The sequence below is a fragment of the Leopardus geoffroyi genome, chromosome D3 (genome assembly GCF_018350155.1).
Source record: "Leopardus geoffroyi isolate Oge1 chromosome D3, O.geoffroyi_Oge1_pat1.0, whole genome shotgun sequence".
NCBI classification, from domain to species: Eukaryota; Metazoa; Chordata; class Mammalia; order Carnivora; family Felidae; genus Leopardus; species Leopardus geoffroyi.
Window position 1 is genome coordinate 16131144 of NC_059339.1, and position 23082 is coordinate 16154225.

At 43.5% G+C, this 23082-nt stretch overlaps 1 protein-coding gene across 17 annotated transcripts in view; it reads right to left on the reverse strand.

The window, feature by feature from the left end:
• The window catches only part of CIT (citron rho-interacting serine/threonine kinase), a 163137-nt gene that overhangs the window by 39097 nt on the left and 100958 nt on the right, over nucleotides 1-23082 (reverse strand). For 9 of the 17 annotated variants that reach the window (XM_045458903.1, XM_045458901.1, XM_045458899.1 and 6 more), the window contains 4 exons: nucleotides 19652-19849; nucleotides 11443-11496; nucleotides 3563-3760; nucleotides 2454-2647 (listed from right to left, as the gene is read on the reverse strand). In XM_045458903.1, coding sequence (XP_045314859.1) covers nucleotides 2454-2647; nucleotides 3563-3760; nucleotides 11443-11496; nucleotides 19652-19849 — 644 coding nt within the window. Of the gene's footprint in view, nucleotides 1-2453; nucleotides 2675-3562; nucleotides 3761-11442; nucleotides 11497-19651; nucleotides 19850-23082 lie in introns of all 17 variants that reach the window. The other 8 variants (XM_045458900.1, XM_045458891.1, XM_045458892.1 and 5 more) reach the window with 1 other exon arrangement.

Consider the following 23082-nt stretch of genomic DNA (forward strand, 5'->3'; position numbering starts at 1 on the left):
TGGAAATGAAATGAGGTCCCACCGAAGGACCAGGGTGCAGAGGACCACGGGAGACCCAATGGAGCAAACATTTCCTCTCCTTAAAGCATATGCAGTAAATTAATTGTTTTGGGTGCTTATTAGGGAAACTCAAATATGATTAATATATCTGTAAATAAGGTTAGAGAATAGAAAAACTAGAAGAAAACTAGAAAAATTGCTGCCTTTCCCTATTTTAGGTCTTGTGTTTTGCTACTTCCATATCTGGGCTTCTACAGTCTCCTCCACTGGCCAGCACTCTCCTCCCCTCCCCTGCAAACCCAAATCTTACTCAGCCTTCAAGGATTAAACTCAAAAGGCCATGTCCTCCATAAAACCTTGCTCAATTACTCCTGTTGCAAGGAAGTTCTCCTTGCTCTGTATTCCAGAGCATAAGCACACTGCTCTCCTGGAACGCCCTGCTCTCTATTTTGAGGTGGTAAATATCTGAATGCATAATTCATCTTCTCTGCGAAACTTGCCTCTTGAGGACAAGAATTAAGAATTCTCTTCACTCATCTCTGTATCCCATGTAACATCAAGATGGGGAAGGGGGGGGGAAGGAAAAGCCAAGATCTTTCACAAGTGCCCCCGAAAGTATACATGAAATGTCTTTCTGAGCACAGCCTGTAATTATACCTTCCATGAGTAGTTGTGTGTTTTCTGATGCTGAAGCCAGCTCCCGACCCTCAAAATTATCTCTGAGGGACTCTAGAAACAGCTCCGATAAGAGCTTCACTTGAAGGTAAGAGCGGGGGCGGGGGGGGGGGGGTTGTGGTGGTGGTGGTGTCTGCGTGAAAGCAACCAGAATGTACCATGAGGACTCAGGGTAAACAAGAATAGGAGGTCTTAAACCAGCAGCCCCTCACAGCAGCAAATACCCTGAGAGGAAGGATGTCAAAAAACTTGAGTATTTCTACCAGTGCCTCTTGAAACTTAAGGGTCTCATCTTTTGCCTCTAATCTTTTCTGGTTTGAGTGACTTGGCATAGATTAAACATCCAACACATTTGGTTGAATCTAGTACGGTCCAGTAAATGTGGGAAAATACCAAAATGAGTCTGATGGAGTCCAACTAAATGAGTGACATTTCCATGCCTACTGTATCTTGCTTAAGGAGTTCAGAGGGTCCCAGGAAAGTCAGTTTCAGAGGAAGGTGACACTAGTGAAGGACGGACACAATTCCGTTGTGCAGACATGACATCATGGGGCTAACTCTAGCCAGCACACTGTGCCTCTGTGCACGCTGGAAAATGGGACCTATTCCTCAAGACCATTTATTTCTATCTATTGGTAAACTGTCATAATATGCCCATTTTGTTAGACCAAAACACTTTCCTGCCAAGAGCTGTAACACTGTCATAAGCAATCTTCACATCTACAATGTCTTCAGTGTGGATGGCACCCCCTAGGGCTAGGAAGTATATGACCTGCAGGATCACAGCCCCAGCAGAAAGGGGATTCTATGCCAGGGGACTATGGAAGCGAAAGTGGCTGAGAAAAGATACTGTTTGAACTTATTATTATTATTATTATTATTATCTATTATTATTATATTTCCTACCAAAAAACAAAAAAATTATTCTTGTAGGGGCACCTGGGTGGCTCAGTCTGTGGGGCATCCGACTTCAGCTCAGATCATGACCTTGTGGTCTGTAGGTTGGAGCCCCGCGTCGGGCTCTGTGCTGACAGCTCGGAGCCTGGAGCCTGCTTCGGATTCTGTGTCTCCCTCTCTCTCTGCCCCTCCCCTGCTCACATTTAGTCTCTCTCTTTCTCAAAAATAAGTAAATATTTAAAAAAAGGTTTAACTATTCTTGTAGAGAAGCTGTTCTCAGCCAAGGGTGATTTTGCCCCTCGGGAGACACTGGACAATGTCTGGAGACGTTTTAGGTGTCACAATTTGAGGAAGGGGTTGCTACTGGCACGTGGTGGGTAAAACCAGGGATGAGGCTCCCATTCGACAACATGCAGGACGGCCCCCACAACAAAAGATTATCTGGGCCAAACGGTCAATGGTGCCAAGACTGAGTAACCCTAGTATAGATGGGTGACTAGCTTTACACATGAGCAGGATTAAAATGGTCATAGTCTTGCCACGTGGTCACAATGATAACAAACCTGAGGAAGAAGTTTCTGCAAAGAGAGGACTGAGATATTTGCCCTGCTCTGACTTGTAGGCCTCTACACAGAGTAAAAGGACACCAGCTACTAGTTACTACCCCAGAATCCAAGTGACACTGACCACACTTACCACTAGGATGACCCACCCACCCTGGGTTGTCCAAGGGTCTCCCAGCTTTCACACGGAAAGTCTTGTATCCTAGAAACTTCGCTCGGTCCTGAGCAAGCTGGGACCGGTGGGCACCCTGTTCGCAATGCTCAGGTGGTCCTGGTGAAGCTGCCGGTCACTGGCTTTCTACAAACAGGAAGTCCCACCTGCTCTGCTTCTCGGTGTCCAGCATCCTCTGTAACTCTCGAACCCGACACTCAAACTGGGACTTCTCGTCACCAAGGACACTCCTCCACGCCTCCCACTGACGCTCTTTTTCCAGCAGTTCGTCGTTTAGGGCCTCCAGGTCCATGACCTGTTCTTCCAGCATCGTGCAAGTGGTCTTCAGAGCCTCCATCGTCTGCAAATCAGTACCACTCAGTTGTGCCTTGTATCAAATGAGGATTTCCTGGATGTTACTTTTGTTGGATCAGTGTCAGAAAAAGCACAAGTTTCTAACTATAGTCTGAAAATACAGTTTATCTTTTTCTTCTACAAACCAAGGGGACAAGAATGGATAAAGGGCCATTTCTGCCACCATGTTAACGGCAGAACCCAAAGCAAGCCAGAGGGAAGAGACCACACTTCCAAGTGGTCCAGGGCACCTGGGAGGCTTCAGGTCATGATCCCAGTGGGGTCGTGGGAATCGAGTCCCATGTCGGGCTCTGCACTGAGCATGGAGCCTACTTAAGATTCTCTTTCTCTTTCTCTTTCTCTCTCTCTCTCTCTCCCTGTATCTCCGCCCCCCTCCCCCCCCCCCAAAAATCTTTAAAAAATAAAAGTCATGTGGCTCACACTGGTGTCCCAAAACATTTTATTTTGCTTTTACTTTTTTTTAAATCAAAATTAAGAAGAACGACCCACTTTTAAAAGCCACATTTCCAAACCCCCCAAGCCCTCAAAACATAGACATGACTATGAAAAAGAGCCCTCATCTAATGGACAAGGCTCAGTCTTAGATCCGTTGGGAGAGGTGTACCAGGTGCCTGCTCTAAATTCTAAAGGGATCGGGGTGCCTGGGTGGCTCAGTCGGTTAATCGGCCGACGTCAGCTCAGGTCATGATCTCATGGTTCGTGAGTTCGAGCCCCGCGTTGTGCTCTGTGCTGACAGCTCAAAGCCCGAAGCCTGCTTTGGATTCTGTGTCTCCCTCTCTCTGCCCCTCCCCTGCTTGCGCTCTGTCTCTCAAAACTGAATAAAAGTTAAAAAAAAAAAATAAACAAAATGTAAAGGGATCAAAGGGTGCCAGGGATCTCTGACACTATTTACTGTCCTCACTTGCTTCTGGCTGGTGAGCTGCATCTCTCTCTCCGTAATCTCGCGCCGGAGATGGTCCACTTCGCTTCGTAGCTGTACTATCTCGTCGTTGGCGCCAGAAGCCTCGTCGAGTTGTTTGGACAAGTAGAAATTTTGGTTGTTGAGCTCAGCGTTGTCCTCGGTCAGCTGGTTTAGCTGCTCCTCCAGGTCTGTGATTACCTAAAAGAGGAGAGGAATCCAGTTCCGCATCAAGCAAGTGGATTTAAAATGAGAAGCTGCTTCTAGAGCCAGTGACTTTAGAGCCTACGTGACACGGGCGGTCCACGGGCCACTCCTGTTTGCTTCTCCAGCCCCGGCAGCCAAGGCCACGCCTGCCCACTTAGCACTGACACACACGTGCCGTGGGGGGAAACGAAAAGTCTCTGATTCTTTCTAACTCAGGATCCATCTGGAAGATGTGGCTAAAGTGAATCAAGCAAGAGTGACTGCCGTATGGAAGGGGCTAAACTTTAAATGAGATCAGGTTCACGGACAATAATACGATGTGGAACATGTGAGCCGAGGAAAGGCATCTAACAGACTGGTATCACAGTCAGCTAATTAAACTACAATGGCCCCGGCACCATCCACAGGACACTGGAACCGGAGATAGTCTGAGAAAGCAAAATAAGTTCTTATCAAGGAGGACTGACCCCGGAGAACACCAAGAGTTATTTTAATATCTCGGCAATAAATTTAATTTCATGCAACAAAAGAAAAAAAATTTAAGGGAAGCTCAGAATAATCCTGAAAATAGTGTACTGTGGCATCACTTGAATGGTTTTTATTATACAGTTAGCTATCAGAAAATGGGAAGGCATGTATATGAAATTGTCCTTTTATTGAGAGATTTAATCTGGCTTTGCTAAGTTATTTCCCGGCTCGATGGCAGAATGACTTCGAGTTCAGTGCATTCAGCGTTTCCTATTCTCTTTCCTGAGGTTCAGTATCAGCACTTGCAGAGCTTTTATATCCAATACTTTCAAAGTTTAAGGGCAATTTTCTAATAATGGTTGGGATGAGGCACAGAGGCAGTAAATTAAATTTTACGTAACAAAAAGAAGTAAATTAAAAGGAAATGCCTTGAAGCCTACGGTTTATTAATTGTTTCCAATTTTCAAACCTAGAGTAGACTTAGTTTATGAAATGTTGCCACTGTTTCCATGACTAATTCCCTATTTTAACCCCCTTTGATTATCAATTTAAAAAAATCTTCCCAGGCACATAGAATTAAAGAACATCAATTAAGCACATTTGTTCGATGCGGCTCAGAAAACAGAGCTTTTCATTTTGTTAACCGAGCTGATAAGCTTTTAATGTAGTAAGTGGTCTAGTAATTTGTATTTTAATGTCAAAAGCCCTGTTAATTCCTACTGTACTGGTTTGAGGTGCGCTGTCAGCTACAAGACGGGGAATGAAGGTTATCTAGTTGGATCCTTAGCTACAGATCCTTCTTTATCGGGGGAAGAAAATAGGAAAACACTACAAGTTTGTCACCCCTAGTAGGCAGTCATGCCTCAAAAGGATCCCTGGATCACCCTTTTGGTGACATGGTTAAATCTCCTAAAAACAGAAACAATGAATAAACAATGCCCAATAGTTCCACTGGCCTCCGTCTTACATGTAGTAAAACCCATTTCTTAAGACAGTTTTCATCCTAGACTGCAAATATCTCCATTTAACTACTGTGCTGCCTTCTTGTTTCCCTCCCCTCCCCAAAAAACGGAGGTAAGCCGACCTAAAACTATACTATTAAATGGAGCCTGGAACCACAAATACAGCCATTTTGAACTTTGCGGGGGGGTTGGTGTCTCCATCCATGATACAGAGGTCAATACCATATTTACTACCTCCCCTGTTTCTGTTTTTTTTAATGTTTATTTTTGAGACAGAGAGAGACAGAGCATGAATGGGGGAGGGGCAGAGGGAGAGGGAGACAGAGAATCCGAAGCAGGCTCCAGGCTCCGAGCTGGCAGCACGGAGCCCGATGTGGGACTTGAACTCATAAACTGCGAGATCATGACCTGAGCCAAAGTCGGGCGCTTAACCGACTGAGCCACACAAGCACCCCCAATGTTCTGAATTTCTGGCATACTACTCTACCTTACTGTGGCCTACAAACTTCAAGGGATAAAAAGTAATGACCAAGACAGTGCTTCATTTTAATGATTATAGCGGTGCCTCTTGCAGAGCATAGAGACCCCAGAAAATCTGTCGACACAAGAATATATACGTTGCCCAAATAACTTGCCACTTGAGAACATACCTAAGCCTTTGGGTTCCCACTCCCTTTCTCTGATTTATGGGAAAAACTGCAATTTATTATTAGCCCGTTTCTGCTACCTCTTCTTTCAAAATAGGTTACAAAGTGCTAAAGAAGAAATCTTTGAAAAGCTCAATGAAGGGCCAAGATTATTACTCTCACTTCAGTGGAGACTGCCCATTGGACTAAGAGACACTCTTCTATTTCCCTATTGTCATCCAGTTTTCAAGGGGCCTCACATCTCTGATTTCTACTTACAGTTTGTGATTGTTGGTTCTATATTTTACTGTCTCTATTTTGCCTGTTCGTCAAGCTTTTAATGTTATGGAGTGTTATGTGTTTGTGCGAAGCACCCAAACACTCATTTTAGCTCACTCAGACTTTTTATATATTCTTTCCGCCTAAGTCACATGTTTAGCTTGAGACTCTATTTTGAGTTCCTGGAATTGTGGCATTAAGTGATAGTATTAGGGGTGCCTGGGTGGCTCAGTCGGTTAAGCATCCGACTTCGGCTCAGGTCACGATCTCGAGGTTCGTGGGTTCGAGCCCCATGTTAGGCTCTGCACTGACAGTGCAGAGCCTGCTTGGGATGCTCTCTCTCCCCCTCTCTCTCCCTCTCCCACTGATGCACTCTCTTTGTCTCTCTCAAAATAAATACTTAAAAAAACAATTAAAAAGTATTGTAATAGGCAATCTATGATTCTGAACCAGGTAATGTGCAATGAGAATTCTTAGGTCTACTATGTGTCCACGGGTGTATTCTCTCCACACCAAGGGCAACATTATCTGTTTACTATAGTATGAGTCTGTTAACCTTCCAACCCCATGGATACAGGATGAAAAAGAGAAACTGAAGGTTGACTCCACCTTAGCAGTAAGATGAGGGAGACAGCTTCCTCACGCAGGAGCCAGCAGGGCTTTCTTACATGCCTTTTTTTGCAAATAAGAGATCATGGTACAGTTCTAAGAGAAACCAAGGGTATAAAAAATGATCTACTCTCAGTGTCCAAAAAAGAAGACACAGAGTGGGAGAGAGATATCTCTACGTGGGGTTATCTGTTGCTTTTCAAGCAAATCTCACAGTTCTGAACAAGAACTGTTTACTTCTCACACCTAATGCAAAGACCAGCAGGGAGACCATTAATGTTCAACAGCGTGTCAGGGGTGAAGAAACCAGTCAGATAGTGAGCATCAGTCTAAACAGACACGGGGCTAAAGCCCTCCTGGAATGTCTGGTTCTTTCTTGAAGGCAGCTATTTGCATATTATTTATTTTTAATCTTATAGCTGACAGATTGATTCATAATTAAAACTGTGTCATATGTTTGCCCACCAACTCCCCTCCAAAACAGACTTAGGTAGGGTTTTAGGTGCCAGATTGGATCAAATCCTTTTTAAAAATCTCTTCAAAATATAGAAATGGTCTGAGCTGGAAAATCTTACTGTTCATGAGCTTTTTAAAAGATGCTAACTGGGAGCTCCTATCAGTTCAGTTATTATAGGAGTTCCCATTCAGTAACAAAGATGCCATTTCCTCACAGAGGCAACCTGAGACAGCGCCAGTAAGAAAAGAACATCTATCATGCCCTTCAGACGTGTCTTTAAAGCAGCTGTTGAACCTGAAAAAGTAGAACAGAGATCTACTATTGCTACCAAGTATTGTCCTAAAATGGTGGTTTTCAAACTTTTTATAGGGGCACACCGTTTCCTAAGCAAAAGATGGTATCGTAAATACAATATAATAAAATAATAATAGTAACCAATACTGTTTAGCATTTTCTACGGACCAGGACCTGTGTTAGCACCGGGATGCATCACCTAATTCCTGCAGGACCCCCATGAGGTAGGCATTAGCACCAAATTTCTGATTCGGTGACTCAGTGTTTCCTAAGTTCTACTGTTTCTGAAATGTGAACATATGTTGGAACTAAGCAGCTGTCTCTGTCCTTGCCAAGCACCCAAAGAGCAGTTATTAAATGACTTGGGCATCTTATCACTGACAGTATATTGGAATGGAGAATACACAATGTCAGCACCATCTCACAGGTAAAGACATGGAGGCCTGGGAGTTTAACATCATATAGGTTACAACGAGGCCAATTTAGAATATGAACCCAGTCTGCCTGACACCAGACCGCATGGTTTGGATCACTAAACAACCCAGCTTCTCTAGCCTAAGTGTGGGTGGGGGTCACTCTTTCGGGTTCCCCCTCCCACTGGGAGAGAACCCAAAGGTTCCTCCACAGAATGACGAAAGTAAGTAAATCAAGGATTAGAAGTCACTGCTCCAGAAGAAAGCAAACGTGAGTAAGACAATATAAAAGCTACGTAAGTTAAGAAAGTAACAAAATTCAGGGTGCCTGAGTGGCTCAGTCGGTTGAGCCTCCAGCTTCGGTCCAGGTCATGATCTCACTCAGCTCATGATCTCACAGTTCATAGGTTTGAGCCCCGGATAGGGTTCTCTGCTGTCAGCACAGAGCCTACTTTGGATCCTCTGTCTTCCTCTCTCTCTGCCCTTCCCCTGCTCACGTGCACTCGCTCTCTCTCTCTCAAGATAGATAAACATTAAAAAAAAGAGAAAGTAGCCAAATTCATTCTACATATTGGCATATTCTAGTAAAAAACAAACCTCTAACTTTAAAAATCTAGGGGAGGGAGGCTTACCAAAGGGCACATGGAAACATTGGAGGGTAATGGATACGCTCATTAATTTGATTGTTTCGCTGGTTTCACAGTTGTGTACACATCTCAAAACTCTTGAGGTTACTGTGCTCCTATGATACCTCAATAAAGCTATAAAAATGTTTTTAAAAAAAGCTTTGTGAAGATGTGGCATCCATGTGCATGTGCGCGTGCGCACACACACACACGCACACACTGGAATATCACTCAGCCATGTATAAAGAATGAGATTATGCTATTTTGTGACAACACAGATGGAGCTAGAGGGGATCATGTTAAGTGAAATAAGTCAGACAGAGATAGACACGTACCACATGATTTCACTTACATGAGGAATCTAAAAAACAAGACAAACAAACAAAAAGCAGAAGCAGACCCGTAAGTACAGAGAACTGACGGTTGCCAGAAGGGAGGGTGGTGGAGGGACGGGTAAAATTGGTGAAGGAGAGTGGGAGATACAGACTTCCAGTTATGGAATGAATAAGTCATGGGGATGAAAAGTACAGCATAGGGAATATAGTTGGTATTATAATAGTGTTGTACGGTGACAGATGGTAACTATACTTGTGGTGAGCTGAGCATAATATATAGAGTTGTTGAATCACTATGCTATAGAGCAAAAACTAATGTAATATTGTGTGTCAACTATACTTCAATTAAAAAAAAAACTGTTATGCCAAAAGACTAAAAAAAGAGAAAACTCCAGATGAAGGATTAACGATGTACACATTTAAAACCTATCCAAGCTTATTTTAGGAAAAAATAGTAATATAAAAAAAAATCACGGTCATAAAATGATCTATGTTTTATTCAGTGATCATTTACGAGCATGTATGTAATAAAAGCAAATAACCCTTGCATAAAATAAGAAACTGAGACGGTAAGAAACTTAAAAAAAGTGGCGGCACGAGAGTACAGGAACAGAATGCATCCGCTCCTCAAGGAAGGGAGGCAGAATGGAGGAAGTCGGGGATGCTTTTCAGGCAGGCCCACCCCTGATGCAGTCATCGGCATCGGGAGACACAGACCAAAAATCTATCTGCCGGGTACCTGCTAGAGTCAAACAGAGGCGCATCTCATGACCCACTAGCTGCTCTGCTCTTGGGTATATGCTCATCAGAACAGGTGCCGACAGCCTCCAAGGGACTTACATAACAGTGCTTCTACACAACTGTGTTCCTAACGGCAGTAACCCAAATGACCATCAGCAGGAGAATGGATAAACAAACTTCAGTTCTATGCATCCACTGGCAACGCCACACCATACTAATGAAAGAGAACAAACTCCTGATGGATGCAACGACAGGGATGAACCCCACAGATAACTTGAGACAAAAAAACTAAACCCAAAAGAACACATCCTCTGTGATTCCCTTTGTCTGAAGTTTAAGAACTGGCCAAAGTGATCTCTGGCATCAGAGGACAGAACCGAGGTCACCCTTTGGGGCAAAGGATGATGATAAGAAGAGGGCATGAGGGAGCCTTCTGGGGGTTGAAAATGTTCTGGATCTTGATGCACGTTGTAGTTACATGTTGTCCATATGTGTAAAAATTTCATTGAACTGCACTGTAAGATTAGCGTACTTCATGCACTTTACAGTATGTCTTTTATTTTTTAAACATATTAAAAAATATGTATGTATGTGTGTGTGTGTGTATATATATATATATATATATATATGTATGTGTGTGTGTGTGTGTGTGTGTATATATATATATATATATATATATATATATATATATATATATATATATATATTTATGTATGTTTGGGAGAGTACAGCAGGGGAGGGGCAGAAAGAGGGGGACAGAGGATCCAAATCGGACTCTGTGCCGACAGGCTGACAGCAGTGAGCTCAATGTGGGGGCTCGAACTCACAAACCATGAGGTTGTGACCTAAGCCAAAGTCAGATGCTCAACTGACTAAGCTACCCAGGTGCCCTTACAGTGTGTATTTTGTAACTAAATGAAGGGGGGAAACCATACACTGACCAGACTTAGCATCCTATTTATAGCAGATAAAGAGGAAAGAAAAAGTTCCATTTCAAGGCAATAAAATATGAAAAGAAAGAAAGAAAGAAAGAAAGAAAGAAAGAAAGAAAGAAAGAAAGAAAGAAAGAAAGAAAATAGGTATGTGGGGGGTGAGGTGGGGTTGGTTTCCAGAAATTCACAGATGTGAATACTACAAATGGAGACAAGTTCACTGAGAACTAAGAAGGCAATAAAGTGATGACAGTACCAAATAAAGGAAGTGGAACCTTGAATAAGGATAACATCTTATCTTCTGAAAGGGGCTTATTTCAGTCTTTTTTTATAATCGAAAACAGACCTAGCTTCTGCTGACCCTACCCCATCACATAATCTAAGCATGATACTTATCTGCTCGCAGAATTTACTTGTCTCCATATACATGATATCTCCCAAAAAGCCCTAGATCTTTATTTTGCCTATTGGGAACTTAAAATTTCTAGGTCCACAGCACGTGCTGGTCTTCCCTCTCCATAGCTGCAGCAGGCTGGAGGAGCCATTGCAGATGCTACCTGCCTCCAGCGTCTGGACAGGGTCTGGCTGGGACCAGCTTTGGAACCTTCTACATTGGGGTGGGAGGGGGAGCCGCCCTAGGACTTACAATGCAGCGACTGAAACCGATTAGCGGTTCTGCAGTGAGAATTATTTCCACCACTCCAACTATCCTTCCCCAAACATGAAGAACGGTTTTGAATTTTAAAAACTGGCAGGAACCCAAGAAACTGGAGTTATCTGGTGCTCAGAAACTCCCAATCAGTTTGACCACATTAACTGCTTCAAGATGAAAGTTTGTAACAAACATCAGTCAGGGATATTGTAAGAGATACCCCCTCTCCCTTGTCCATTTTAGTCTCGTGTTATTTTAATCATCTTTAGTTTTAATACTCACAGTACAGCTGTTACGAAGGGCGTCAAATTTGCGCTGGATTTCATCTCTATGTGCCTAAAAGGTAAGAAGTCGATTATAAATTTTTCACAGCAGAGGGTACAATTCTACATGCTATGGGCCAAATGAAGAAAAGAGCAATTTACCGAGAAAGCCAAGAATGTTGTTGCAGCTGTCCAAACATCTGGTTTTCAAAGAACTAATTAATCAAGTCATGTCAAACATGAGAAGTTAAAGTTACAGGAATATATGATGCTGGGTTAGTAACAACGACTATTTAGACCACATAGGCACGCCCTGTATACTACACTTAATGTTTATATGAATGCCTAGGGGCTTTGGAAGAAAAGGAAAAAAAAAAATGAAAGGATGAAGTTTTTACTCTCTTTCCTTTGTTTACTCCCCATTCTTAACCTTCCCTCTTCCTTCCAGCTGACCCCTCGCTAGGCTACTCCCTGAGAGACACACACATGCATGCAAACACACACACACACACACACACACACACACACCAGCCAGGACAAGCTAGGGATTTTTCTTCTTGTTAATCAAAAGCTGCTGAGATTCAGAAATCCCACATTGACCTTGAGGCCTTGAGGTAAATAGAAAGGCTTTCTCCAAGGCAGAGCTGCTCTCAAACAGCAGCATTTGTTCAGTTGACCTTCAAGGACTTGGTGAGCGTACATGCTATTCCATCCACTGTGGCACGACACAGTATATGTGGAGTTACCTTCCTTCAGTGGGGGAGGATGGAAAGTTAACAAGTGCATGATTACAGACAGTGACAAGGGCTCTGAAAGAAACAGGGTGCAGGAAAAAAGAATAAGGGGGATAGAAAGGAACTTACTTAGATGGGGTAGTCAAGGAGGGCTTCTCTGAAGAGGTGCCACTTTAACTGACACCTGTAGGATAATGGGGAGCCAGCCAGGCAAAGGACAGGAAAAGGCAGAGGGCACAAATCTTGAAGTGAGAAAATGTTTGGGGCATTTGATGAACAAAAAAAGGCCTGAATGGCTTTTTCAAACTTCAAGCTGCGACCCAATAGCGAGTATGACAAGTGTGTTGCTTTTCTGTTTTGGTTTATCCAATGAAATGGAATAAAAAAGAATAGACAACACTGGGATGTGCCCTTGGATAGTGAAGCACTGTCACAGAAAACTTCTGTTTCCAATACCATAATTCATTAAATTTAAGATGCTATCAACTGTAAGACATGGCAATTTTATGTACCATTAAGAAAAAAAAAAGGTGTTGTTGAATAAGCTATGACATGTTTATGTCCATGTGACTAGAGAGTCATATATCAGCTATGACTAAGCTGCATCCTGATTTTACATACTTTGGAATCAACGAAAGAATATATATATGCTCCCTAGTATTAGATTGTAGGGTAAATGTATTCTCGGTGGGTAGGGGTCAAACAATTTTTGGCTAAAGCACAGCAAGAGAAGGAAAATGTGGCCCAAGATTATGGTAGAGAGGCAGGCAGGGACCAAGTCACTTGAAGGCCCAGAAAGGAGTTTGGGTTTCATTCAAAATACCATTAATCAGAAGCCAATGGAGATTTTAAAAAGTAGAGGGAAATGATCTGCTTGTCACTTTGTGGATGCTGTAGGAAGAACAGATAGAAATAGGAAACAGCACGGAAATAGAAATAGAAAGCAACACGGAAACCAGAGGAGGCTGTTGCTGTCATTCAAGAAGGAGATGATGGTGGTCTGGAGTAGGATGGCGGCCAAGGCACAGAGAAGTGGATGGAAGTGAGTTCTCTTTTGGAAGCATAGGAAATAAGACTTGCTGCAGACATTGGAAAAGGAAGGGTCAAAGACGCCCTGAAAGATCTTTGACTTGAGAGACAGGGTATCATTTGCTTAGCTATGAAACCTCAAAGAAGAATCTAATTTGGGACAAAGGCAAAAGTGGCCTTTCTCTTAAAAAAAATTAGTCTCCACCAGAAGGGCTATAAAAGAACTAAGTCAAAAATTTTAGAGGTGTGGGGCACCTGAGTGGCTCAGTCAGTTAAGCATCGGACTTCGGCTCAGGTCATGATCTCGCGTTCATGGGTTTGCCTTGTCAGGCTCTGTGCTGACAGCTCGGAGCCTGGAGCCTGCTTCGGATTCTGTGTCTCCCTCTCTCTCTGCCCTTCCCCAGCTTGCACTCTCTCTCTCTCTGTCTCTTTTAGAGCTTTGATGTATTCTCTAGTATGTCTACTTGCCATAAATTAATATTATAAATTTATAACAGCAGATAAACCATAAACCCACAGATGCAAAAAGTTCCAAGAACCCCAAGCACAAGAAACATGAAGAAAATTAAGCTACATCACCTCACTATCAAACTGCGTAAAATCAGTAATAAAGAGAAAAAGCTTAAAGCCAGTCACAGCAAAACACAAGTTACATACAGAGAAACGGAAGTCAGATTTCTCACCAAAAAGTGGGTAAAAAAACGGGGAGGGAAAGGGGGCTAAAGCAAGTTAGAAGTCCGTAGAACATCTTTAAAGCACTGAAAGGAAAAACAAACAAAAAAACTCTTAAAAATTGTCAATCTAAATTATATACCCAGCAAAAATATCCCTCAAAAATGAAGGTGAAATTAAAGACTTCCTCAGATACAGAAAAGCTGAAGGAATTTGCCACCTTCACTGTAAGAAATGGTAAAGGAAGTCCTTCAGGCAAAAGGAAAATGAAAACCAGAAATATAAATCTACACAAAGGATTGAAGAGCACTTGGAAAATGTTTTGTTTTTAGGTTGTACAGACTCACAGATTCATAAAAAGTTATCATTTGGAATCAACTCTCCAGGGGTACCTGGGTGGCTCAGTTGGTTAAGCATCAGACTTGAGCTCAGGTCATGATCTCATGGTTCATGGGCTCAAGCCCCACATTGGGCTCTGTGCTGACAGCTCAGAGCCTGGAGCCTGCTTCGGATTCTGTGTCTCCCTCTCTCCCTGCCCCTCCTCCACTCACGCTCTCTCTGTGTCTCTCAAAAATGAATAAACGTTAAAAAAAAAAAAAAAAAAGAATCAACTCTCCACATAATTAGCCCACATTTTTATGGAAAACTTATCAGACTATTTTTTTTCCCAAAAATCAATCTGCTTCAGGCCCAACAATCATACAAGAGAGTTACTGATTTAATGGGGCATGAATACCATTTATCCAAAGTGGGAACATGGTTCTACCACTGAAATCTCATCTGCTGTAAGCAGCAGCCTGGCCCCCAAAGACCATCCAACTCCCTCGAGTACACTTACTAATCATCAAGGACAAAAGGCATGGATTCTCCCTAGGAAGAATAAGGCCCTACGTTAACAAACCTAAGAGTATGAATGAGCAAATTTTTTTCTTTAAAGGACCAGGCAGTAAATATTTTTGGCTTTGAGAGCCAGTCAGTCTCTCTCACAACTACTCAACTCTGATCTCATGGCAGAAAAACAGCCATACACAATGTGAAAACAAGTGGGTATTCCAATAAAACTTTATTTACATAAAAGAGGAAGCATACTGAATTTGGCCCATTGGCTGTTGCCTGCCAATCCCTGATTTAAAGGACTATTTGGTGTGAAATCTCTCAAAGACAGAAACGGGAAGCTGACAGTAGAGTGAACTCCTTCAAAATGAACTTCTTCAAAGCCTAAGCAGTGACCATGAAAAAACTCACTGGCCTTGACTTAGGAAGAGAGGCCCTATTCAACTTTTTTATTAATAGATTTTCCAAATAACACTACTCCTTTAAAAACGTGTTTAACTTCCCCCAATGTAGTCTGATATTTCAATCACTAATACTGTTTCATTTCCATTAAAATCTACCATTATGAGGCCTCTGGATCTTTCTGACATATCAAATGGCAATCCTCTTTGAGGATCATTATGACTTGATTTATTATTGACTGTGAAATATAAACACAAAATGTAGAACCGATCCTATTATGACTGCTGGAGATTCTACAAGCATTTAACAATTATTGAACTGATCTGAGCAAGAAAATGTCAAGAAACATGTTTTATGTTTCTCTGAAATAAGTTGTAAAGCAAGCACACAACAAAAGTTCACACAATACTGTATATAAAGATAAGAAAATATGTAAGACAATCTTTAGATTCTCTCAATGAAATATTTGAGTGTTAATTGGATATCAGGTGCTACGGGGAATAAATATTTACACTCTTCAAAGGACCCTGAAGAGCTTTTGTTTATGTGGGTTATATTTATCTAGATTTATCACTTAAGAAATTAAAATGGAGATTTTTTTTCAAACATTTATTCTTTCTTTTAAAATAGCATTGCTTTTGCACCACCAATGCAAATGTTAACACACTGAAAAATGCCAAATGACATCTTAGCATTATTATGAAAATAATATGAACTTGGGGAACCCCAAGGGATCCTCTGACCCCACTTTGAGAACTGCTGACCTAAGGGTTGGGGGGCAATCAGGAAGAATGCACAGGCTACAGCCTAAAGACTAGAGATGCACTCTTTTTTTAGGAGTACTTAGGTCTTCACTGATTTAAAGAAAGTTACAAGAGGAAGAAAAAAAGAGAATTTAATGCAGTCTTGATGAGAGAAAAATTCCATGCAGAACTGGAGAAAGGAAACTAGTGTTTAGATGTCTGACCATCTTCTGGGGCCCATGGTCAGGATTCTAGAACACTCAGGCTTCCACACATGCCCCCAATTCTGTATCTTGCTTATCATGCCAGTGGCTTGCTTAATTAAATACAAGGATTGATATTTATGTAAAACAAATGAGAGTATGCAGACTCATGGTTTTAACAAACCAAAGAAGATGACATTGGGATCCCATGATCACGCTATGCTGGATCACTCCTTTCATTAGTGCCTCTAGCTTTGGACTCTTGATTATGTAGCATTAGTCATTTAACCAAATCAGTAAAAGAACGTGAGGACAGGGACACGAAGCGTGCGTCGTGGAGTCAATGCTGATGTACACGGGGCCTACACCACGCCTTTCCCTGCATCCACATTCAGAATGGCACATCACATCACGCATCTGTCTGCTCTAAAGTGTGCAAGAAACATGTCAAGGAACATCAAATTCTCTTCCTCAGATGAAGGGATGGGGTCTTAAATATCAAGTCGAGGTGGAAAATTCTCTCTTCCACCAAGAAGCATTGAAGTACCTTAAAAGCATGGCTTTTTGTTTAAATAGGACTCTCCTGTTCCTCCACCTTGATTCATTCTCAGCTTTTGATGGCCAGTGAATCTCCAAGCAAACTCAATTGACAGGATGGCTAAAGTTGGAGTGGGTAGCAAGAAAACACGAAGGAGACTGACAGTCGCTTCCCAGTGGGCCCCAAAGCACTTCTGCAGTGGAGGGAGTCAACGGTACTGTGTTGCATCTAATCTGCTCCAGGGGCAGAAGCCAGAGTAACGGCTCCCTACCCTGGCCAGGAGATGGCTGCCTCTTAAAATTAAGCAACAATAGCCCATTTGACTATTCTCTTTTATTGGTAAAACAGCCTGCTATGAAGTTCGCAAATCTCCTAGACCATTTTAGGTCCAGCTGATTTAATTTGACTGATGCTTATGTGGGGGGCCTGAACTTGGGCCTGAACAATGAGACCGAGTCAGGGTACTGCATTTACGGCCATTTTCTCTTTCTTTCGGAAAATACATTCTTCAGAACAAATTCAACAAAGCCATTCAGGCAACAGCTGCATGGGGTCCATCACCACGTCCATGGGACGTAATTGAAGGGAGGGGCAGGGGAAGACCCATGGCCTCAAAACTGGACTGAGGCAAGTTGATATGGGGTTTGGATTCCTGCACAATAGGCTACAAACAGCTGTAAGGTATTTTTCCCTGCCATCACTTTGAAAAAAAGCCCTATTTTCCAAGGCATCTTCATCTGCAAGGGTGGTAGAGCCCTAGTTTCTAGACTTAGGGAGGTTTGTTTCTTTATTTTTTTCATAAGATGCTCGGAGGCAGTGATCTCATCTGACTAAATTAAGTCGTGACTTGCTGCTGTGAAGGCTTCCAGCAGCCATTAGACACAGCACATTCCAACCAGCAGCAAGACAGGATTTAAAGACTAATTTCCCCACAGATAAACAGCAGTGACACATGCTCTATTTTATACCCTCCTCCTTCTGAATGGGCAGGATAAGATGCCACCACCCTCCCTCCCAATCCCAACAGAGCAGTGAGATAAATGTGTCCTTCTCCTCCGCTCCAAAGTAAAAGGATTTGAGGAATTACAGGCCAATCCCCTGGGGAGAAAAGGCTAAAGACACAGCACTAGGCACATAGTGAGGATTCATTAAGTATGGATTAGATTACTGGTGTCTCCTCTTTCTTTCAGAGCGTGGGTGGTTCATACAGGGGGGACAATATTAATATACAATGCATTCAATATAACCGTGGTAAGATTTTAGGTGCCTCCTTTAGCAGCTAAGAAATGCTATCTGGCTGTCTCCCTCCTCATCTACCCAGTTCCAGAAAGCACATAAGTCTTCTTGGCACACAGTCTTTTATATTCATTTCATTCCTACCTCCATATTTTTCTTATATAGACTTATTTTCTCTATGCCTTTTCTTTCTTATTTTAGCTTGTTATACTGTTTTATATCTTCCCAAACTGCTCTGAATCCATCTTGAAACAAGGCAGAGTATAAATAAAAAGATATCGTGACTGTTTTTTTCGCCAAACCAAGTACTGAGGACACATGGCATATCACACAATGAGTGTTCTCATGGGGACAATAGAAATTAAGGTTGCAATCAATATCTGAACTTGGTGAAAGTCCTGGAAAATCTGGGACGCACACGTACTTCCTATGCAGGAGTTAATCCGTATCCCCAGGATCCTGGAAACCCCCGTGTCCTAGACGGGTCTATAAGGAGCCTGACACTGTCAGATCACGCTCCCAATTTGGTTCAGATAATGGGCTCCCCAAAGCCAACAACAGAAGGTAACTTCTAAGGATGAGATCGGTTTTTAAAAAGAAAAAGAAGCACACACATTACTTTCAAACAGGGTAAATCATAAGCAACAAATGTGCATGGCCATCTGTAGAAGTAACCCCACTCTAAGAGACGCTGAGATGTTCGCTGATGGAAATGGGGACAGCATCCAAGATGAATCAGAGTGAATAAGGTACCCACCGAGCTACCTTATTTTAGAAAACACTAAAACCCAATCAGCTGCATTGTGCCCTGCCCACGGAAGAGGGTACCCTGATCAGCAGGCATGACTGTGCCTGTCCACTTGGCAAGTACACTATGTTACTACCACCGATGTACTTGCTTGGCTGATACTAGCCATTAAACGCCTTCGGCTTTCTGTGCCAAGTCCAGGTCCACCAAGCGGCCCTTCCAGGAGAAATGAGGTTTTTGAGAAGACTTCTCTGAAAGGGGAAAAAATGTGAAGATTAGCCACCCGGAGTATCCCAGGCAGCTCGGTGGTTCTTTTTTCCACTGGAAGTTGATACGCTGGCCTTTTATATGTAAGATTCTTGTCAGTTTTATCAGCCTGGGTCAGCCCCCATGAGAAGGATCAACTGTGGGAAATTGACCCAAAACATCCTATTTTTAGACTTCCAGAAAGAACCAAGGTCTAAATCCAGCGTCACCCTCCCTTCTCCTCAAGTTCTACTTCCTAAGCACACTCTTCAGTTGAATAAACTAGTGTCTCACAATGAGCAGAGAGGCCAGGTCCCTCTTAAAGAAAGACTCTCATTCAGAAGAATCTTTTCCATCCAGAACATACGAGATGCGTACATAAGACTTGAAGCAGAATGTACAGCTTTAAAAAAAAAAAAAAGTAACACAAATGAGGCTAACCAATACAAAAATAGAAATGTGGTAGAAAGACCACGATAAGATAGAAGATTATTTTTCTTTTTTAACGATTATTGAAACCTAAATAGAAGATCCAGGAAAATGGACTTCGGCTCAAACTAAAATTTTAAATACAATGATGATTATTTTAAAAAGAGGGAAGACATATAAATAGAAGAGGAACTTCTCAAGATACTAAGAAGAGGTCAGATGTTAACCAATTGATGCAGTATACCAATTCTCATGAGGGAGGAGCTTACGTAAGCCCGCTTTCTGCTCATTACGTATCTCTAAGGGATTGCTTTTTCTCTCTTGGGATTTCTACGAGGGAGCAGGTCTCCTCAGCGCCATGCTCGTGCTGGCTGAGGCCTGGAGGAGCCTGAAGGTGCCCGTCCCCAGGCCTACCGTGAGCGCCTGGATCTCTTCTTCTGCCTCCGCCGTCGTCTCCTCCAGCTCGGTCTTGGCCTGGCGAAGCTGGCTCTCCAGGGCCGCCCGGGCCGCCTGCAGGGCCGTCAGCTGGGACTCGCGCTCTTGCAGGGAGAGTTGCAGCTCTGTGAGCTGACGCTTCAGCTCCAGTTTCTGCTCCTCGTGCTCTAGACTGACCTGAGAGGGGCGGAGAGAGAGACACACACACTCACGGTCAGTTGACCCAAACTACGGAGAACGCAACCGACTAGTCAAGCTAACTGACTGACCCTAACTAGCTGAGACGCAACTGGCCGTTCAACCTACATCTTGGTTGATTGATGTGGTCATGGATTCAAATTCTCAGCACTCAACTGAGAGGGAGAAAATGCCGTAAAATGGACCTGACTTCAGGAGTCTCAAAAATGACCAGAAGTAAGAACGTGTAAGAGAATGTCTATACGAAGCATCCCTTACTTCCAAATATTCAAAGGCTTGGGGAGGCTTCAGAAGAAAAAGCACACGGCAAGAGTCTCAAATGAAAAGTATGACAAATACTCTAGAAAAGCACTTAAGGGGTGCTTGGGTGGCTCAGTCAGTTGAGCACCCAACTTCTAATTTTGGCTCAGGTCATGATCCCAGGGTTGTGGGATAGAGCCCTGCGTCGGGCTCCACGCTGAGCATGGAGCCTGCTTGAGATTCTCCCTTCCTCCCAATCTCTCTCTATCTCTCTCTCTCTCTCTCTCTCTCTCTCTCTCTCTCTCATTCTCTCTCTCCCCGCACCCCCCTGCCCCTCTTCCCCACTCATGCTCTAAAATTTAAAAAAAAATAATACAAAAAAAGCATTTAAAAGTAAATGGCTATAAATAACACCATATTGGTAACAAGGACACCTTTACAATTAGGATAAAAATGAAACAACCAGAATTGAATACTGTTTATTTTAAATATTCCTGCTCTGATTTGTTCGCATTAGGTAACCCACATTAGGTCACATTGTGAGCTAATCATTCTTTCCTCCATCTGCCCATCTATCCTTCTATCGACTCAATGTTTCATTCATTCAAGATGAGTTTACTCAGCAACTTCCACATAAAAAGGAATATGAAGAGGAAAGACAGTTTCTTCCTCTGAGTTGGAGGAGAAATGAAAACCAACCATTACCATATATGTGGTCAAGTGTAACGGTCAGAATATGTAAGGATGTCGTGGGCACACAGTGGTGAATAAAGAAGGTAACTCTGAGTGTGCTTATTGAAGAATTTACAGGAGCCAAATGAGCAAACAGGAAAGAAAATTCCAAGCAGAGGAACCAAGACATCCAAAGGCATAAAGATGTAGGAGACCACGGCCTAATCTACTGACCTAACAAACACTGACAAGGTTGTCCTAGGGACCAGACCCTGTGTCAGACTTTGGGGACGTCAAGCAAATAAGAGGTGTCTGCTGCCCTCAGAAAGTTCACTGTCTAACTGGTTCTTCCAAGAGGTACACAACGTGATGATCTAGACAAAGAAGGCCAGGGGGACGCAAAGGAGATGTTCTATCCAGAGAAGGGTCCCTGGAAAAGGTGACACCCAAGTCTCTTAAGGATGAAGAGAAGACTTATAAAAGATTAAGCCTACAGAGCCAAGATTTTGTGGTGCATTTGAGGTGGGGCAAGAGACACAGGACAGAGGGGAGTCGACAGTGACACCTGAGCTTCTGGGCAGGTGCTCTGCGCAGTGAGACCACTGCTACGCCAGAGAACACCAGGGAACATGAGAAGAGCCAGTCTGAGGAGAAAGGTAAGAAATTCGGTGTTGATGTGATGAACTTGGGCAGCGAGGGAGACATCCAGGTGGAGGTGTCTAACTAACCTCTACTGGGACAGTGGGTCAGAGACTCACGAGAAAGGTGTGGGCTGGCGATCTAGATCTGGGAGCCCTTAGCCAGTCAGTCAGCGGCAGCTGAAGCCAAGGCTGCGCTCTCCCGCTTGTGAAGGTGGCGGCGACCTGATGGCAGTGAACTCGGGGCTCACCTGCAAGGTGCCAGGCACTCCTTTAGCTCATCTCATCCCGTGAAAACCCAGAGAGGGAGGCACTGCTTACTATCACCTCCACTTGACACACGAGCACGCTGTGGCACTGACACACTAAGTGGCTGAGCAAATGTCACATAGCTCAGCAATGGCGGGGCTGGCTTCGAACCCAGAAGTCCGCCTCAAGAGTCTGCTACTCGCTGTTTGTCTTATTAACATGCCAGCAGTCAGAGCAGGCGGTGACTCCACCAGCGGGCTGAAACATTCCCCCGAGACCACTTGGCAGAACCAAGGGAGGCAGGTGACAGCGAGTCATGTGGAGGTGGGTGAGCAGGACGCCATGCAAAGACAGGAGGAGTCCCCCCCCCCCCCCAACCAGGGCCCTGCACCTTCGCCACCCCATACACTTCGCTAGGGAAGACCTCACACTGCACACACAGGGTCAGGGAGGCCCAGGGCCCTATAAGGTGGATTAAACCAGAGGCTGAGAGGCCTCTGCCCCCAAACTCAGTAGCAGCAGGCAGCACAGAGAAGGTGGACCAGCCTTGTTATGTTTAAAGCTAAGCTCCAGAACTCCCAGGGGGTGTGACAGCACTGAGCCTCCTATAAACGTTCTAGGTTGCCCCCACCTTCCTTGGGGGAGCTAGCTGGATCGATTCAAAAGGAAAAAAAAAAAAAAGAAGCAGATTCAAGGGAAAAGAAAAAAGCAACTCGTTTTTCCTGGGGCATTTTAATTGCCCAGATGAGCGACAGAGGCAGGACAGGTGCCGCAGTAAGAGAGACATTTGTGGAAAGGGAAGGCAAGACAGCCAGTGTTCCCACGCTCAAAGAAATCGGAGTTATTTACACTCACACTCTTAAGGCTGACACCACAGGGAAATGTTGTTAAACTTACTGAACAGTAAAAATATAGCCTGGATAATAAAACTTAAACCACCATCCAAGGCTTCCGGACAACCCAGAACCACCATTCTGGAAGTGTAAGAATCACCTGGAGACTGCTAAAAATGCAAATCCCAGCTCCCCCTGTCCCCCCACATCCTATTTCATTAAAAAAAAAAGCTAAGAGACCCAGGAATCTGCATTTCAAAAGACACACCAGATGATCCTAAAGGACCCATGTACACCTGGACCACCCTTGAAAAACACGAGACAATGCATTTTTTTTGCCTGTCCTTTGGGGGACTGGCCTCATTTTCACACTGCAGTACAAAAAAAACCCATGAGTATTCCCCAAGGTTAGTCCTCAGACCTCTGTCTGCTTAACAGCCTTTTCCTTAAGAGAGACCATCTGCTCCTTGAAGAATTCCATCACAACTACCCGAGACCTACGAGGCTCCGGGAACTGTGTCTCCTCTCCCAGCTGGGATGTCCTACTCCCAACGACCCCTTTCCTGCACTCCTCTGTCCA